The sequence below is a fragment of the Ornithodoros turicata genome, chromosome 8 (assembly GCF_037126465.1).
Source record: "Ornithodoros turicata isolate Travis chromosome 8, ASM3712646v1, whole genome shotgun sequence".
Taxonomy (NCBI): Eukaryota; Metazoa; Arthropoda; class Arachnida; order Ixodida; family Argasidae; genus Ornithodoros; species Ornithodoros turicata.
In genome coordinates this window covers 989,170-1,009,204 of record NC_088208.1, presented here as the reverse complement: position 1 = coordinate 1,009,204, position 20,035 = coordinate 989,170, and the positions used below count along the sequence as shown (strand labels likewise).

The window sequence follows — 20,035 nt, the reverse complement described above, 5'->3', positions numbered from 1 at the left end:
CATTACCCTTTCGGTATCGTACATACGTTCCCGGATGCGATAGTCCCTTTAAGGCTAACCTCCATGGAGCTAATTTTTAGTGACGAACTTGGAGCGGCAGACTGCTACGCGCGTTCCGACGCCAGTTGTTTGCCGGCGCCAGCTCCATGGGGCGATATACTAGCAGACGGGCTTCGGAAAGTCTAAACCAATCCAAATTCCAATCCAATTCCGATTCCAATTTTCAAATCCAATCCAAGTGCTCTGATGTCACTGTTGCCAGGTTACAAAGTGAAATCTTAGTCAAATCAGTTGCTCGAAAAATGTAGTTGGTGTTACAGATTTTGCAACTAAATCCAACAACTGTGTAAAAACGTGTACCGAATAGTAATGTACCGAAAGGCATAGTCAATACTGCGAAAGGAAAACATGTCTCCTGTCCAGTAATGTCCGAGTGAACATAACGCTCAATGCAGCGTAGCTGGCCCAGATTCGTTGCCGTTGAGTGCTCCGATTGGCCAACCCCGTTTTCATCCGCAGTTGACGCTCCCGGAATCGCAGCCGGTGGGCGAAAATATCTGGCATGGGAAGATTGCCGGCGCGATTGACGTCTCGCGCGCGGCGTCCGACGCTGAACGAAGTTCGCAGCTTTTTCGCTGTACATTCGCTCCATGGAGTTTGGGCTTGATACGGCAAGCGACTGCGAACACATGAAGAAAGAAAAGAAAGCAAAAAGGAAGAAACAAAACAGAGGTCGTGAAACATGCCGCGATAAGGCTTGGCCTGAATGGCTATGTCGTTTTTTTTGTATTTTTTATTTCTATTTTGTGACGTTAACTGACGACGGAGATATTGACGTCGCTGTCGCCCTTTTGCCAGTCACTTGCAGTTTGCAGCGGACCCAAGCAACACAATGTACTGAAAGTCGAGCGCAATAGGGGGAGGTCGGGTACGTGGAAGGCCTTGAACAGACTCGTGAAACTAAAGAACATTGGTAAGACATATACCGCCCAACCCTATTGCACTCGACTTTCAGTACATTGTGGTGCTTGGGGACGGGAAAGCTGAAATAGTAAGGACTGTGGCGCGCGATGCGATTACTTTTGTGCTTCGTTACTGGTTTGACAGAATCATGTGGTGATGAGGCTTTAATATCGCAATGGCAATATACTCCCTCAAGTCAATAATTAAAACGTTGATGAAAATATATCTGTTAATTGGTTCCCTAACTGAGAAAAATTACTGCTTCCGAGTACCAGTCCCGTCGAGTAATTGAATGACAAAACTGAAATCGTCCCCTTTTTACGAAAATGTATTGCTGCTAAAAAGAAACACCCTGTATAAGGTACCTATGTCTGAAGTTACAAAGCTGAGTAAACCTAAGATTAACTGAATTGAACTTTGGCTGTGACTTGAACTATGGAACTGGAGTACTGTATAATCCGTTGTCAATTCATGTCTGTATCTTGTCGTGTGCCATGGAACTGATTAACATACGTGTTATATGTGTTCTCTCGCTCCTGTTCAGGTATCCTGTTTTCGACACTGCCATGTTGTTCTATCTGAATTATTGGCTTTTGGCATGAAAAATTGTGTTTCCAAATATTTTGAAACGAGCGATCAAACACAATTGGTGGGTGTTTCCCGAACGTGTCATAGCATATACGTTCGGAGGTACCTTACTCACAACTGTGTGCTCCATTGAAAGCTCAAACTTGTTCCCAGGTACTCCGACATGGTCTATTGTAACAAGACATGTGACACCGCACGATAACATCACCATATCAGAAATGTGGACAGTCATGGTCCTTTCCTGGTTCGCTATTGCCATTATTGTGTGGTACCTGACGCGCGTGCTGCCGTGGGTCACTGGAATTCCACAACCATTCTATTTTCCCGTACTGGTAAGACGCAAGCTTCACTTACCTCTGTTACAGGGATGGACAGTATTTAAATACATTGCTAGTAAAATAATACTTTATAATTATAATTATCTTTATAAATACCAATTATCCGTTATTTATTCCTGTAAGTACTTTATACATGCTCCTAAATATAGAATATACTGACTCCTATCCTAAAATTGCCGTGCATTTGATCTTTCGTAAAGAAGGGCGAGCTTCGAGCACAGTTTGGGCCATGTTTGCGCCAACATACACACCATTCTACACAACACCACACGCGACAACCATTCTAGATGGTAAGTTTTTCATTGCTGTTGTGCACAACCGTCGCGACTGCCCAGTTACATTGTTGCCCGAAGCATCTTCGTCAAATTTAATACGAGCCTTTCTTCATCGTCCCCTGTTGAGAGGTTGTCCTCCTGTGAGAATCTGACTGTACGTCCGAACACAAGACGCCTAACAGATGCAGTCTTCGAGAAATGTATAATATCAACAGGGTCATGATAATTCAACAAATGATTTGTTATGATCATTGTCTGTAGTTCCAGGTGCCATCTTGCTCACACTATTTATGGTAGTAGTTACCGTACTTAAACACTGTATTTATATTTTGTATTTATAACAATAATAATAATAACTTTATTTTTGTTCAGGTGCCCCAAAACAACCTCTAGAGTCTTCTTATTGGTACACCACAAAGGTTATATACGAAAAACAAAGACATTCAAATATACAATAAGGCAACAAGGTTAACAGAGAAACACGAAGTTAAACAGAAACTCATGAGAAAGAGCGAAAATGTCAATGTCATAGTGTTCTGACGCGGAGTTCAAGGTTAGTTGTAAACGGTTTATTGGATGAAGCTTTGCAGAAGAGTGAGGATAAAAAACAAGATTTAAATACTCATATTTAAAAGCATTTATGAAGAGTATTCAAATACCGCTTTCAGCAAAGTATTTGTATATATACTTAAACGCTAAAAAATGTACTTATGTCCATCCCTGCTAGTGTATTCAACTACCAATAACGATTGTCGTGCACGTATAGAGCACAACACACAAATACATGCAAATAGTGGGCAAGCCACGCCAACACCACTAAGATACAGAAGGCATCTCTATAGCTGACGTCACCACATCCCGCCCGACGGGAAGGCAACATGGCGTCCGCTTGTTGGCAGAGATGCTCTTTCGAAGAGCAAGTCACCCGGGTTTTTCTTTTTTTCTTTTTTTTGAAGTCAAACGGCGAGCTAGTGTGTGCTCTCAACGAATGGGATTCTACTGCAGCATTTGAGCTAATAACTTAAGGAATGATAGCTGCACAGCGGCAAGCCTAGCGACTTGCAGCTTCTTTTGTTACGAGTGTACGAAAACACGAAGGGAGGTGAGCTGAACAGCTTCACTACTCGAAATTTGCGTAGTAGAAGAGGTGCACAATTACAGGTACATGTGATTTTGGATGCAGCATTGACTACGTTATGAATGGCACCCGTAGAATGCTCTGATCGAATGGCACAATTACTATTCGCCCTGTAGAGTTCCCCTGTCTTGTGGTCAGCAAAGCGTGATGTTCTTGTTATTTTTTTTTCCTGTCATAAAATGATGCTCGCAAACCTACGTAGCACTAAAGAAACAAGGGAAAGGGTGCAGGCTAGCTGGTATAGATCGATGAAGAAGACCGAGAGACACGGACGTAGCAATGTTGAATTGTTACAACTAAAGTTTCATAAATCAGTACTGTACCTCGTGAAGTAAATATGTATTGATATATCTGTGCATCTCCTTATTTTTCTTTATTCTATTGTCAAGGTCCAGTGGCAGTTGACCACAAAAGAAAATCGCATTAGAACAGTTGACAGCGTTTTATTTTGGACCTTTGTCCTTGAGGCTTCACGAGGATTAAAATTCCTCCATTTCGAACGAGTATCGTAATTGGCCTGGCTCGTCGATCGAACAGGCAACAACGCAAGAAGCTCACTCAGTTATCAGATGATCACGCACGCAGTGGGACGCGGGCATGTAGCAATGTAATGTATGTCGGTGCAGGGCACGACCTTCACGGTGCAGGGGAGGGAGGCATGGAGTGGCCTCGTTCCATCTAGGTCGTGTTGGCCATACCTTTCGTGGGCTTGAGGGTCGCCATTGTGCATATGGGACTATAGCATTTAATCTCCTTTTGCTGTCGTACCTTGTTGTCGCACTCGCGCAATAGACGCACCCCCAACTTGAGTGCAAAAATGTTGGTATTTCTCAGTGCTCGCTCATACGTCTGTCTTTGTCCTCAGTTTGCTTTCAAAATAGAAGCTAAGGGCAATCGAACGCCGTAGCTTGCAATGAGTGCGTTTTGTTTTCGTTAAAAACACTGACAAGAAAAAGCGTTAGTGTGAAACAGGCCTTGTGCAGCATTTTCACTGATGCTTGAACTAACTGAATTCTATTGGATGAACCGGGAGAAACTTTTGTGTCGGGAAGGACACAACATCTTCCCAGCTAGCCAACCATCATTCTGAATGATATCATCCTGGGAGATGGCGCCTACTTTGGACGCAATACGCACGTCCAAGCTATTCTCCTCCTCCCCTTTCAACGAATCAAGAGACACCATCTGGAATGGTAGTTGGCTGGGGAACGCTTTATGTCGTGAAGTTCTACTGTAACAGTAATTAGAAGCAGGAGGGACCCAATCTTCAACTTCTTATCCCGTACAACACTACACTCTAAACACAGAGCTTCACTGCAATGCATGCCGTGCGCCAACCATTGCCACTAACGGAAGGGTTATGGCCTCTGATTCGGGAAGGGAGGTACGCCTTTTTGTGGCAATTTGGATATATGGTAATTGCCACAAAAAGGCGTACGCATCCCTCTCTCCTCGAATGGAAAGCGATAACCCTATCATTCGCGATAATGGTTGGTGCACAACATGCTATGCGGTGAAGTTCTGTTTTTAGAGTGTACAGCCTCGCAGCACTACACTCACCACGAGCTCTCGTGCAAGCCTGTTTGCAAAGCGCCTATGGAGCGCACGATCCTTAAATCTAAAGATAATGATCGTTGTATGAAAGTTGAGGATCAGGGCTGAGTGCCATGACCTTTACGTTATCTCAAAACTCTGGTTATTTGCGCCACTTCTCTGTGAATCTCTTATGTGAAGTCCAATAGCAGCTCTTATTTGAAATGTCCGCGTACCAAAACGGTTCTCATGTGCACCCACGTGATGTTCGGACCGCGCCAAGACAAAGACAACGCTTGCTATGTAGCTCAAGATTGAGATCCTGGGTAGATGCGCAGCTTTCCATCGGCGAAGGAGACGCAATACAGTTGCTCCAAGATGGCAATACGCAATACTTTTCGATCTGCTAATTTTCAAAGAGTAAAGCAAGCAGAACAAAAAGGAAAAGGATGAACAGACGCGCTATACATTTAGGACTGTAACACCAGATATTTGTTTCGAGAAGATTCGCGTTGTCAGAGGCTCCAAAATGATTGTTGTACTATCGAATTATACCCCTGTCACACGGGCATTTCGATCCTTCTCGAATCCGATCTGCATCGAACTTCCCGAGTACGCTCGAGTTTTGACGCTGCTACACGGCCACTTTCAATGCGCATTGAATGGTTGACCTGTGCAAATGAATAAACGGAATTCATTAATTTCGCGTTTCCTATATAACAGCGATAATAGAGGTAATTTATCGTAAACCGATGTAAGCATCATTTGTAGCTTCGCGCGCATGTCCGTCTTAAGTTATGACAGTTCACAGGGGTCGAGGATGCAAATGGCGTCCGTCGAGCTGTCTTGAAATTCTCAATCCTGTTATGGGAACTGTCTTGAGTCGAGCAGGATCAAAGTTCGATCCTGCTTGGAAGCGGCCGTGTAGCACCATCCGATCTGCATTGGGTTCAAGCAGGTTCGGTCGAGCAGGATCGAAAATGCCCGTGTGACAGGGGTATAAGTATAATATCCATTCAAACCAGTGACCACTGAACGCTCGCGTTGTTCCCCACGGTGACCGTAACACGTGAAGAGCTCTTCGACAGGTTGAATGGATATGCGCTTGCTACAATGGTCATTGGTTTTAATAGTCGTTGAAGACTACCCATATGACAGGACTATTACAGACTTCGGTATATCCTGATTTGCAGCATGCTTAGGGTGACTAATATGCCGTTGTATGGAGCAACGCGGTCAAAGGAAGCCAAGAAAGCACACACAAAATTCAGAACTGCAAAAACTGTGAATTTTGTTTTGCATATGCAATTGCATGTTGTGTGCTCACGTGCCGACAGCAAGGGTACCTCAACAAGTTGCGTGCGCCTTTCCTTTTGAAATCCTATTCACAAAACATGTTGCGTTGTTTGCAAGCGGCATTGGCGGCATCTTGGCTTACTGGAATGCGAAAGTACCAGTCAATGTGTCATTAGTGAGTTTTAGTATACCGTTGATAATGTTATCGTGCCTATCGGAACCAATCGCAGTGGTGCGTGACTCAGAATCTTATCCACTGATTGGTTCCGGTTGATACGGTTCAACGCAAGCCACGTTATCAACGGTCTGCTAAAACTCTCTATTATCGATCGAGCCGTAAGCAGTTGCGTTATATGCGACACGACGCTATACTACTCGCCTCACGCACGCCCAGGCCAGCTCTTTAGGTGTAGTGCACGCAGCAGGCGCATATACTCATTACAGAAACACTGTAATGTCACGAACAGGAGGCACGCGTGTACACACAGAGACACCAGTGGATCACTAATGATACCCAATACATGCGCAGCCTTCGTACTGGGTGGAAAAGACAGTGACTGTTTCCAAAGCCCCTGCCCATCGTGCACCTGAACTGGAAGCTGGTTTCGAAGCTGAACCGACCGCGGAGGCTGTCATCTCAATCGTAGGACTGCGAAAAGTGAGTTCATTCTACCTAGTGGGCAGGAGGAGGTTTTTGTTCATTAAAAGGAAAAGGATAAGAAGAAGGAATGGTCAATCAGTCGCAAGGCTGAATTTCTATTCCAGGTGGAGCGACCTCCGCGAAAAGATCCTATCTTGGATGTAGAACCTGCAATAACGCAGTGATGTGTGACTTTGTGAGCCACTTTACGAGTCACAAACCTTGTATGGAGTCCTGATGGCGTTTTTCGAAGTTAATTTTCTATCCTGTCGTTAGTACTCGAAATACAGAGAAAGAGAAAGAAAGAAAGGCTGTGAGACGGCATGCTGAAAAAAACGTGATAAAGTGCCCAACCCCTGACATGGCAGCACTTGCATCCGCAGCGCTACGAAAGAGCACTGTTTTTATCCCCCTGTTCCGGCTAGAAAGCGCTTGAAAACAGCGCTTGTCTTTGATGTGCTACTGTCAAAATTTTAGCAGTGTGTAGCGCCAATTTCTGATGGCCAATCGAGACGATGTTTTACCCGAGACGTCCCGGACGCTGTGGTATTGTTTTCCTTCCTGGTTTGCAGTCTTGTGTTGGTGTCGCGGTGAGCTGAACATGACGTCCAATTTGCTTCCGTAACGACATTCTCATCGCTTGCACGTTATTGTAGCTAGCATTGTACGTCTTTTAAACACCACGAATTCACGTTTGTCTTGACGGCTGTTTTTCACAGAACTTCGGAAGCAATGTAGCGTTGGACGGCGTCGACATAAAATTTTACGCAGGTGAAATCACTGTCCTGCTTGGCCATAACGGTGCGGGGAAAACCACCATGATTAATATATTGACAGGTAAGACGTGCTTGACACTTTTCTCGAGCTGTATAGATATTTATGTGCAGTAATTATACTTATATTTAACGCAATATTCTGACTCGTATTTGCGCGGCATGCATGGGATGCAGGTCCATGTTCACGTTCTGTGTCTAAATGAAAACTGCAAGACACCAAAGCTGCTGCATGATGTAAAACCCCGAGACTATAGGGACCACGAAGGGACAGACACAAACACGAAGTCTCAAACACGCCTGACAATTTTACTTCACATACAAGAAATATATACACAAACAGAGGGAAGAAAAAACACCCATATGAGGACAACCTGGTGAGCTCGCTCATCACGTTGAGTATATGCTTGGATGCTGTAAAAAATTCGTACACGTGCTCGAGGAAACCTGAAAGGCAACAACGGCGGGGCAGCACTCGGCAGCTAATTTTGTCACCAGATCCAGACAACGTGTGCTGAGCATGAGACCGACGTAACCGGACCGTTTTTCAGTCGTACTCCTGCTTGAAGACCTTTATAATTTCCACTCATGGATACAGCATTATCGTAGGACTGCCTTCCTCCCTTGATGTTTATGCCATACGCGTGGAGTAAAGTCATTAAAGCTTTGAACATGTCCCTATCATTACGCCACTACCCAAACAGAACAAAACCTCCCGGGGTGTTCCTGCGGATATCCCTTCACGGAAATTCGGATCTCCCTGGGAGACAGACATTTTTCCTACGGACGTCCCCCACATCTCCGAGTGGCCACGGTTCGGACTTCCCACATATATCCGTCGTTTGTCCTCACAGGATGTTACATGGAGATGTCTGGACATTGCACGGACCTACTTATGTACATGCACACGTTGTGTGGATATACAAACATCAGTAGAGGAGATACATTTATCCTCAGTTTTCGTAGAAATCAGCATTTTTCTGCCTGCCACATTTTTTTTAAATCCCCGCCTACGCACTTTTTAATTTCTGTTGCTCATCTTTGTTTCTCGTGCATGACATGACGGAGAATGCACGCAGCGTTTTAATCAGAAAAAAATATATATATACAAAAGCTCCGACAGGACCACCCAGTCCCAGAAGCTCACTTTGAAAGGCAGTGCCATTTCCTTCCAAAGAAAGAACAGATACCATATACTGCTTGTCTCGCGAGCATCCCCATATTCCAGATACCTTCTCGCCTGTGAATCAAAATGATGGGTGAATTGTCTAAGCTTAATTCAATTACGCACGCATACAACAACGAAGTGAGAAATTGCTCGGTGTATTAACTCGCTATCAAGACAACGTCCGTGTTTCCTACTGGTTTTGGTTAGAGACATTCAGCTGGTACATCGAAAGTCAAACTTACCAGTGCTACATTGCCACCCTTTTCTCTCTCTCCCGCAATAAATGATCCGTGTAACATCCCGACAGGGATCTAACTCGGACAATTCATGAAACAGCCGCGACCGGACATCCTGTGGATACAGATCCTGGGACGTTCATCTATGAGGCTCCCAGTGATATCCGACGGATATAGATTTCCGGAGATGGACCTTGGGATCTGTTTCGGACGTCCACAGGAGAAAGTGTTCTGTCTGGGTAGTTATGCAAGAACTGTACACGATCTAAATTAACTGCTCTGAGGCTGAGATACACAATAGGCGAACCCAGCACAAGCCTCAAGGTGCCCAAGGACACGAACAACTGAATTATGGCAGTGTGCTGTTGTAATATATTCACACACAAAAAGGGCACAGAAGATGCACAGAATTCGCACAAAGTGCAAAGAAAAGTGCACGAAAGTTCTTGATGGTTTGTGCGAGAACCCAAAGCCGTGTCGTTTGCAGAAGAAGCAGACAAATGCAATGGAGGGGGCCCCTTTTGAAGGGGACCCCGGGCCATGCGCGCCGTCTGCCTCTCCCCCCCCTCTTTCATTCACTTGCTATTGTTGCCAACACCGACAAGCAACGCCATTATCACAGCAAGGACAAACCACCCGAGACAGGAAGGAAAAGAACAGTAACAGGACCTCTTTTCCCGAGTTGTTTGGAAAAGGACAGAAACGATACGTTCTCGAAACGCGTTATAGCGCATCTCTTACAGGTATGTTGCCGCCAACTGAAGGCACGGCCATTATCTGTGGTTACGACATCCTCAAAAACCTCTTTGCCCTGTACGAGCGCACCTATATTTTGGCCTTTTTGCAATTACCATAGTGAACGTCTAGCAGCACACAACAGAATATGACCAAACCATGTCAGTTCCTTACGGGGCACAACGCTCAAGTTGTGCCGTCTGGATAGGGTATAATACAAAACAAAGTACAGGGTGGGTGCAGATAAAGTAGCCCCACATTTTCGCACATAGCGGGTTCCCTGCATATCGAACGAACTTCCGGCGGCTCAGGACGGTGCATTTACGCGGTACAAATCAAGAAAAAAAGCGTGGTAACCAAGTTCTGCGCAATAAAATCGTTATAGCAACGTGAACTTCGCCCCGTGTACTTCCAATGGAACATTGCAGTGTAGCACAGTTGCATCACCCTACCGCTAGGGGTGCCACCTACACAGAAACAAAACGAGATCTGGTACGCCTGGCGGTAGCTAGACGCATCTGTGCCGTGACCGCCATATTGACTTCTGCGTAGGAAAATCGGGATGCACGGAGAGCAACGTTTGCGTGGACAACTTTTTTGTCACGTGGAGTTGTGTTACTACGATATCTTTTGTGCGTTTGTACAGGATAAATGCGGTAAGCAGGGATCGCCTTACGTGCAAAAATGTGGGGCTACTTTATGTGCACCCACCCTGTAGAACAACAATGATCTTAACGGCTCCCAACCTTTTGTGCATTTGCTGTCTTATCTGACCAACTGTAGCGTAGCAACCCTGGGAATGCATATCGTCCAGCATCATCGGTGTCGGGCGTCAAATAGGAACAACGAATTAAAATAGATCCCCAACATGCGTACATGAAGCGCTTCCCTCACAGGCATCTTGTCGCCAACTGAAGGCACGGCCATTATCTGTGGTTACGACATCCTCAAAAACACTACGAAGGCTCGCAAGAACATCACCCTGTGCCCACAGTTCGACGTCTTTTTTCCTGACTTAACTGTAGAGGAACACCTCACCTTTTTCGGAACGGTGAGCGTCGACAGTTGCTACAACCATATTGTTTTTGTTTGTTTTAACACAGAATAAATATGATTTCAGATGAGAGGTTTAACGCGAACATCACTGGCGGAAAGAATGGCCAGCGTCTTGCAAACGGTTAGACTTTCAGCTAAGATCGGCGACCTCTCGGATTCGTTATCGGGAGGGATGAAAAGAAGACTCAGCATCGCCATTGCCATAGTTTCCAACCCAAAGGTGAGCAAAACGCACAAGAAAAAGGTATTATGATACGGACGGTGCAAAATAGTCCAGGATGATTACTGCTGGGGAGCTTTCAGCTCATCATGTACTGATCAGCTGATCAGTTCCAGTTCCTACGTAATAAACCTGTTCAGTCAAGGCGGCGAGTAGCATTGCCAATACTATTTGTTTCTGTCGCCTTCAACTGTACAGCGTGTGGAAATATTCATGAAATGCACAAGCATACGATACCTAATAAATGAAATGCATACGGCACGCAGCAAGTGTCGAGTAGTTGTACACTCTAAAAACAGCACTTCACCGCATAGCACGTATTGCGCCAATCATTATCACGAACGATAAGGTTATCGACTTCGATTCGAGGAGACGGGGAGGTGTACGCCTTTTTGTGGCAATTACCATATATCCAAATTGTCCCAAAAAGGCGTTCGCCCAAAGTTCAGTTTTTAGAGTGTAGTCACAGCAAACCTAAGTCCATTAGCGGAACGGTCGTTACTTCACGTGTTGTCCAACCATCATTTCGAATGACTTCGTTCTCTGCCCTGATTTGGTGAAAATGGGTGGCGTACACCTTTTTTGCGGCAATTATGCCGTTCATAATTGCCACAAAAAAAAGCGTACGCCTCCTGTTTTCAACAAATCAGGACTGAGAATGAGGTCATTCGAAATTATGGTCGGACAACTGGTGAAGTAACGACCGTTCCGCTAACGGACTTGGGTTTGCCGTCTGGCTAGGGTATAAAAGACTCCAAAGTCCTACCTGCTACAACACACTCTGCCACGAATGGTAGGGTTGCCACTTCTGGTTCGGTGAGCGAGAGGGGCGTACGCCTTCTTGGGTCAATTTGGAGATATGATAATTGCTTGTGCAACCTTTTTAGCCCTTTATCAGACACTATGTTGACCTGGGTGGTACAGCTTGGGACAAAAGTTCACGAAACGCGGCGCTGGCATATTTCTTCATGGCAGCGGCCTCCTGCTACCTGTGAGGAAGAGACCGAAGTAGAAACGGGTGACCGGCCGTTCCATCTCTTCGTATGCGTGGTAACTCCTGTTTGCTTCGAGGGTGTTGCTCCAATGAAGAAATGCGACAGCGCGGTGTCTCATTTCGCGGTGTTCCGCAGACTTTTGTCCCGTAACTGCTGTACAATACAGCTTACCACCTCTTCGCACCCCTATGCTCCTTTAGTGTGTACACCGGCCGAGCTTTGTGTACGACACATAGAAGAATTGCGTCACCCCCTCCGAAATAAACATGCGTTCTATCTGGACACGCATCGGCAACTTATTTTCCCGACTAACGTGCAGACCGTTCTCTGTGAGGAATACTTTTGACCAGGGAAGGGTAACGGTAATGGTAACGGAAACAGAAACGGTATATTACCGAAACTGGAGATGGTAGCGATAACGGAAACGCATACCACGGTCCTCCATTACCTGAAACAGAAACGGAAGACGAAAATTTTCTTCAGGTATTGAATTCGGGTAATGACTATTCCTGTTGTGCGATGGAAGTTGACTGACTTTCCAGTCTTGTTTTTGTATTTTGATGACTCCATTCCCTGTAATGCTCTACATAGTATACGAGAGCATGGAAAGAAGGAACAGTAATGTATCTCGAGGGTGCATCCCTCATTCACCTCGTCCCAGTCCTCGGAACTCCATGACATGAACACATCACTATACTGCACAATAGCACGAGGATGAGAACCTACGATTTTTAGTTACTTAATTCGTACTTTTTTTCCTTTCACAGTGACCATGGCAGTATTATTTCTACTCAGAGCGTCCGCTTATGAATGCGACATTGGATGAAGGTTACGTCCATCTTGAGCTACTGGACCCCGAGCGACCAAAAACATGTTCCTACGTTATTCATTTTAAGGCTTGCAAGATGTGCGCATCGCAACGACGCAAAATTACTAGTGTAGTGTGTATGCGTGACACTGAAGCAGCACTTGGGCTAAACAGGGTGCTAATAGAGCAGGACGGGCTGTACTCCCACCACCTCTGTAACCGCCGTTCCACTACCGGAAACGGTAACGGTAACGAAAATATGTCCGTTATTCTTCCCCGCTTTTGACGGTGAAGCCGTAAGCGAGGGATAGGTTCTCCCACGAGAAGCGACTTTTTCTCTTCATTCATCCTTTGGTAGACAAACCTTTTCTATCCTTGCAGGTTCTAATTTTAGACGAGCCAACATCGGGTATTGACCCCGAGACGAGACGGGAGCTCTGGGATTTATTCTTCAGTCTACGTAAGCAATGTAGCATTTTGTTGTCCACTCACGACATGGAAGAGGCGGACGTATTGGGTGACCGGATCGCCATTATGGCGGAAGGAAGCGTACACTGCTGGGGAACGCCCAATTTCTTGAAGAAAGCTTTCGGTACGTTGAATACTTTAGTATGTTCTCGTGTATAGTGTTTCGTGTTGACTTGGCCGTACTGTGTGGTGCACGCTATACACCGTTAAAACAGGACTTCACCACATAGCACGCTCCTACACTCTAAAAACTGAACTTCACCGCATAGCACGTCCTGCGCCAACCATTGCGACGAATGATAGGATTCTCGCCTCTGATTCGAGGAGAGAGGGAGGCGTACGCCTTTTTGTGTCAATTATCATATGTCCAAATTGACACAAAAAGGCGTACGCCCCCCTCTTGTCTTCGAATCAGGAGCGAAAACCCTATCATACGTGGCAATGGATGGCGCAGAGCGTGCTATGAGGTGAAGTTCAGTTTTTAGAGTGTAGCCGACCGTCATTCCGAGTGTCCTTACTTGCTGAAACTGGGAGGAGGCGCCTACCTGCACTCTTAGAAATGAACTTCACCACATAGCACGCTCCTAGCCAACCATCATCTCGAATGATATCGTTATCTGCCCTGATTTGTTGAAAACGGGGGGCGTACGCCTTTTTTGTGACAATTATGAACAGCATAAGTGTCACAAAAAGGCGTACGCCTCCCGTTTTCAACAAATCAGGGCAGATAACGATATCATTCGAGATGATGGTTGGCTAGCAGCGTGCTATGCGGTGAAGTTCATTTTTAAGAGTGTGGGTCATATTACGCTCTTCCCAGATAGGCGGCTAATTCTATTCAAATTCCATTCCCAACAGAAGGTGACTTCCAACGCCATTCCGTTCCCGCTAAAAACGGGGCATCACTCCGGAATCATTCCGATTCCGGAATTTTCATTCCGCAACTCTCATTTGGATATATGGTAATTGCCACAAAAAGCAGCATACTTTTAGAAATGAATGTCACCTCATAGCACGCTCTTAGCCAACCATAATCTCGAATGATATCGTTATCTGCCCTGATTCGCTGAAAACGGGAGGCGTACGCTTTTTCGTGACAATTATGAACAGCACAAGTGTCACAAAAATTGCGTACGCCTCCCGTTTTCAACATGTCAGGGCAGATGACGATATCATTCGAGAATATAGTTGTCTAGGAGCGTGCTATGCGGCGAAGTTCATCTTTAAGAGTGTATGGTAATTGCCACAAAAAGGTGTACACTTCCCCTATCTCCTCGAATGAAAAGAGATAACCGTATCGTTCCTAGGCAATGATTGGCGCATTACGTGCTATGCCGTGAAGTGCGGTGTTTTTAGAGGGAGGGTAGCGGAGTGCATTTGACGATCAAATAAAAGGTCGGCTTCCGTGCTGACGTACACTCTTAAAAATGAACTTCACCACATAGCACGCCCCAAGCCAACCATAATCCCGATTGACATCGTTCTCTCACATGATTTGGGGAAAACGGGAGGCGTACGCCTTTTTGTGACAATTAACATTTCTGCATAAGTGTCACAAAAAGGCGTACGCGTCCCGTTTTCAACAAATCAGGGGAGAGAACGATATCGCCCGGGATGATGATTGGCTAGGAGCGTGCTATGTGGTGAAGTTCATTTTTAAGAGTGTACGCCTCCGCTACGCTGGCTACACAATATCCGACACTGTCATGTCGAACATGAAAGAACTGATGTTCTGAGGCTGGAACTTTTCAGCTGGAACTTTCATCTTTCACTGTCATGTCATTGTGCAACGTGTTGATTTTAATAGTGCATGGTTTGGATGACGTTGTTTTCAGGTACAGGGTATCAGGTGCACTTGCAAAAAGCGGTCAACTTCAATATAGATGGCGCACTAGCGATTCTCAGGCGAACTGCACCCAACGCTGAAGTTACAGACGATGGTTTGACGGAGGTTCATATTTCGCTGCAAGTGACCGATCCAACTGGCTTCGAGACAATGTTCCAAATGTTGGAGTCGCAACGAGCGGCATTGGGGATTGCGAGCGTCGGGGTTACTGTGTCAACCATGGAAGATGTCTACATCAAGTACGTATAAGATCACATTGTAGAGCAAGGGACCACGACAACCGTACTCTACAATGAAACGATGTTTTAATGCCAGATGAAGGTACGTGCACGAATAATGACAACTCTGTGCACGGTCGCGGGGAACGTGCTACGGAACATGATGGTGAAGATGCGGCTGGATGTCCAAGCAATGGGCGATGGCAGCCACAACATTATACATGCCATTCTGCACAGCTTCCGGTTTGTTGCCAAAACGACATCCGGTTTCGCAGCAAACACGGTCACGCCAACCGCGAAGGCGACTGATACTGCTATCGCATCTGATTTGAGGAGAGAGAGGGTCGTATACGCCTTTTTAAGGCAATTCAAATTACAACAGAGAGGCGTACGCCTCCCGTTTTCAACAAATCAGGAAAGTGAAATCTATCATTCTGCATGGTGGCTGCTTCCGAGCATTCTTAGTCGTGGAAGGACCTGAAGTCTTGCTGACACCGAAAGGCTTGTTTATGTTTACCCGTGAATGTCATGTATAGAAAAAAAAAAGCTGCCGAAAAGAAATTGGAAATCGTGCGATACATGACGCAAACATGATGCATTCCGACTAAAACTTTTGCAGGTTTTCGAATGTTAGCAGTCTCATGACATTTTTTATTTCATTCACATGCATGTACGTCATCTGTATGTACATCTGTACATCTCTATAGACTGTCTTAACAGCAAACTCTCGTATCTTTATGACCACGGTATAGCCGAGGAACCTGAATGTTTCGTCAGTTGTGTACACTCTAAAAACAGCACTTCACCGCATAGCACGCTTTGTGTCATCCGCTGCAAGAATGATAGGGTTATCGCTTCTGATTCGAAGAGAGAGTGGGGAGTACGCCTTCTCTGGCAATTTTCATACACCCAAATTGCCACAAAAAGGCGTGCGCCCACCTCTCTCTTCGAACCAGAAGCGATAACCCTATCTTTCGATTCGTAGCAATGGTTGGCGCACAGCGTGCCATGCGGTGAAGTTCTTCACTTCAGATCTTCACCGCAATGCACTCTCCCAGCCAACCATCATTCCGAATGATATCATTCCGTGTCATGCTTTGTTCAAAACAGGGGGGAGTCGCCTATCTGGGACAAGATAATCTGCCCAGATAGGCGCCTCCTCCCATTTTCAACAAATCACTGCACAGAATGATATCATTCGGAATTATGGTTGGCTAGGAGCGTGCTATGTGGTGAAGTTCTATTTTAACAGTGTAGATGTGAGGCCTTTGCGCAGATCCGTGCATGTAATTTGTGCATCTAATCAGACACGTGTTGTGTAGCCACATGCATGTAAAAACACCAGTCGTTTGTCTCAGAAAAACTTTGAAGATTAATTCCAGTGATGCTTATCCAAGTGAACCTACGGGGCCGCACAACGTTTCATAATGTCATCCAATGTTTGACCATGTGTAGGTTACTTAGTCAGATGTAGATGTTCAGCATTGCTCCGCTTTTAGCCTTTGTCACCCAACTCGATCATCATGTAAATCTCTCACTCACTTGTTATCGTCATCCTCCTCTCTCATCCTGGACCATCTCATCGCTCATACACTCTTAAAATGAACTTCACCACATAGCACGCTCCTAGCCAACCACAATCTCGAATGATGTCGTTATCTGGCCTGATTTCTTGAAAACGGTACGCGCACGCCTTTTTTGTGACAATTATGAACAGCATCAGTGTCATAAAAAAGGCGTACGCCTCCTGTTTTCAACAAATCGGGGCAGATAACGATATCATTCGAGATTATGGTTGGCTAGGAGCGGGCTATGCGGTGAAGTTCATTTTTAAGAGTGTACCTGTAGATAGCTTTTAACTACCACACTCACTTGTTATTATCACTTGTTGTTGTTATCGTCCCACATATCTCCCACATCATCTCTCCCATCATCATCTCCTACACACCGTAGTTTTGGCGCTCTTTGGCCTTTGTTGCCTTTGTGCCATTAAACGCATAATCTCTCTCTCTCTCTCTCTCTCTGATAACGTTTCAGAACCGTACTGATGTGGAACCATGGCGTCTCCTACCGTGGAAAACCTTGAATACCGGGAATTGTGAGGGAATTTTTATGCGACTGCAAAATTGTCGGGGATTGCCAAATAGCAGTTGAAGTCAGAAAATACCCCAGACAGGTGTTATGATTACCGGCAGCGAATCGCGAGTGCCGGTCAGTATAGCGTTCGGTGGTCACGCACTCTTTAAAATGAACTTCACCTCATAGCACGCTCCTAGCCAGCCATCGTCTCCAATGATATCGTTATCTCCCCTGATTTGTTGAAAACGGGAGACGTACGCCTTTTCTGTGACACTTATGCCGGTCAAAATTGTCACAGAAAAGGCGTACGCCCCCCGTTTTCAACAAATCAGGGCAGATAACGATATCGTTCGTGATGACGGTTGGCTAGGAGCGTGCTATGAGGTGAAGTTCATTTTTAAGAGTGCGCTGTTGAAACGTTGCCGCGAGTAACAGTTCACCAATACGACAAGCTCAGAGGTACACTCTTAAAAATGAACTTCACCGCATACCACGCTCCTAGCCAATCATGATCTCATGATATTTGTTGAAAACTGGAGGCGTACGCCTTTTTTGTCACTTATGCCGTTCATAATTGTCACAAAAAAGGCGTACGCCTACCTTTTTTTTCCTTAATGAGCAAGACTCCCACCCCCTCTCACACACAAAATTGTTTGGTCCCTGACCACATCCAACACACCAACGTTCTGCCCTCGAAGCTGTCTTCACCTTTCTGGATACCATACACTCTTAAAAATGAACTTCACCGCATAGCACGCTCCTAGCCAACCATCATCTCCAGTGATATCGTTATCTGCCCTGATTTGTTGAAAACGGGAGGCGTACGCCTTTCTTGTGACAATTATGCGCTGCATAAGTGTCACAAAAAGGCGTACGCCTCCCGTTTTCAACAAATCAGTGCAGATAACGATATCTCTCGAGTTCATGGTTGGGTAGGAGCGTGCTATGCGGTGAAGTTCTATTTTAACAGTGTAGGACTTCGATCCTTATTGTGAAGGAGCTCATTTTTTCATTCCCCGCATCACCAACAGCAGCGGGGTGGAGTATATCGCCCCTGGCGATGAAACTCCCCAGTCACCATCTTGTAATAAAATTGTTGTTGTCTGTTTTCCCTGTCACGTCTGCCATCTAATTGCTCCCACGTTTTAACTTTCACATTTGCCACTTCAGGGTAAACCTTGGAAATATGGGGAACACGCAGTTCCTGAACGAAGAGCGTAATGGTAAGGATGCAACAAATAAATACAGTTCTAGTACATCGTATGCAAAGACGATAGCGTTCGTAGCAGATAGAGTTGGTGGTCCTGAACTTAGTTTTTCCGTTATGGACGTGCGCGGAACTGTCAACGATGGTGTACTAAAGCTCTAATGAAAACTCATCTGCGGGACCGTTGCTTACTTTTCATCCAGTCTTTGAAAGACAAACAAGGGACATGACTGAGAAGGGTTGGATCATGTACAACACGTTGTGTTGCGTTAAGAAAACTTAGCTGGGAACTTGACATCAAGGTTTAAAAAAAAAAAAACGAACTATATCTTTCTCCGCAATAACAATTCTGGAGGTAACCTTTGTCGCTTAAAATGGCAGATAAGGCCAGTTGGTACATGAAAGAGCCTGTCGCCCTCATATAAAAATCCCACTATCGCTAGTGATAAAACATGAAGAACTGTGTCCTTCCGTAGGTCCTTACTGTTGTAGCGAGAACAAACCGTAGCATATCAATTATTTTTGGTCAGGTCGTGATAAACGATCCGGAAGTCCGTGAAGTTGTGCACCAAGCACCAGGCTAACAATATTTTTCCCTTTGTTTGTTTTAGTTCCGCGTTAGTGCCTCGAGGCAACTGTGCCTACGAGCAGCATACAGATGTACATAGATCGAGACAGGACAGCGGCAAGGAGTGAGGGACAGGGGGGTTAGTATACGTGTTGGGCCGACTTCATGGGGAAGTTGCCAATATTCGTCTGGAAAGTCTGCAGGAAAGCTCGGGGAAAGCCTCACAAAGCATAGCCGGTAGCGCGAGCCGAACTCGCGTCCACCTCCAAGTCTTGGCGATCATCGCAACCACTATGTCACGGGAGCTGGTAGTGGCCACATACTGAGTGTGTCTGGAAGTTTCAGAAAAAAATTAAACGGACGCTAAGCGAAAACGTGCGACCAACTGTGTTTGTTTGTAGATAGCTCTTACCCGCCTACAACAATTAATTTAATTGTATGTTAATTCAGGAAGTTAATTTCTCGAAATGAACTCCGAAATTTGCGCAGTCAACGTTACTTTCTTTTCTTTCCTTTTGCAGAAAACCGCACGTCGTTTTTATCCCATTTCATGACACAATGCATTCCTCATTCTAGGCTAGGCACTGAAAAAAAAATGTTGTACTCTTTCGCGCTACCAAACACGTACCAAATGCGACGGCATTTGCAACACTGCAATAGATGAAGGAAGGGAGTTGCCTCAGGACAGAAGCCGCCGATATTTCGAACAGAGACTGTTCTTCTTCTGGGCACCGTCCTCATCATTGGCATGGTATTTAAAGGGTTAGGTGTGACGTGTTTAAAGGTTCATGCGAATTGTGGGTCAACAGCCCGGAGGGAAGAAAGGTTCCGTACGGGTTTTTACGGCCGGAGTGAATGGCTGCTTTGTTAGAGTGTGGAGGGGATTA

At 45.5% G+C, this 20,035-nt stretch overlaps 1 protein-coding gene across 1 annotated transcript in view; it reads left to right on the top strand.

Moving 5' to 3' along the window:
* Nucleotides 1-20,035, top strand: part of LOC135366338 (retinal-specific phospholipid-transporting ATPase ABCA4-like) — a 74,108-nt gene that overhangs the window by 29,543 nt on the left and 24,530 nt on the right. The window contains exons 6-12 of the mRNA XM_064599009.1: nt 6,661-6,789; nt 7,491-7,608; nt 10,580-10,734; nt 10,804-10,959; nt 13,144-13,354; nt 15,066-15,315; nt 18,544-18,596. Coding sequence (XP_064455079.1) covers nt 6,661-6,789; nt 7,491-7,608; nt 10,580-10,734; nt 10,804-10,959; nt 13,144-13,354; nt 15,066-15,315; nt 18,544-18,596 — 1,072 coding nt within the window. The remainder of the gene's footprint in view (nt 1-6,660; nt 6,790-7,490; nt 7,609-10,579; nt 10,735-10,803; nt 10,960-13,143; nt 13,355-15,065; nt 15,316-18,543; nt 18,597-20,035) is intronic.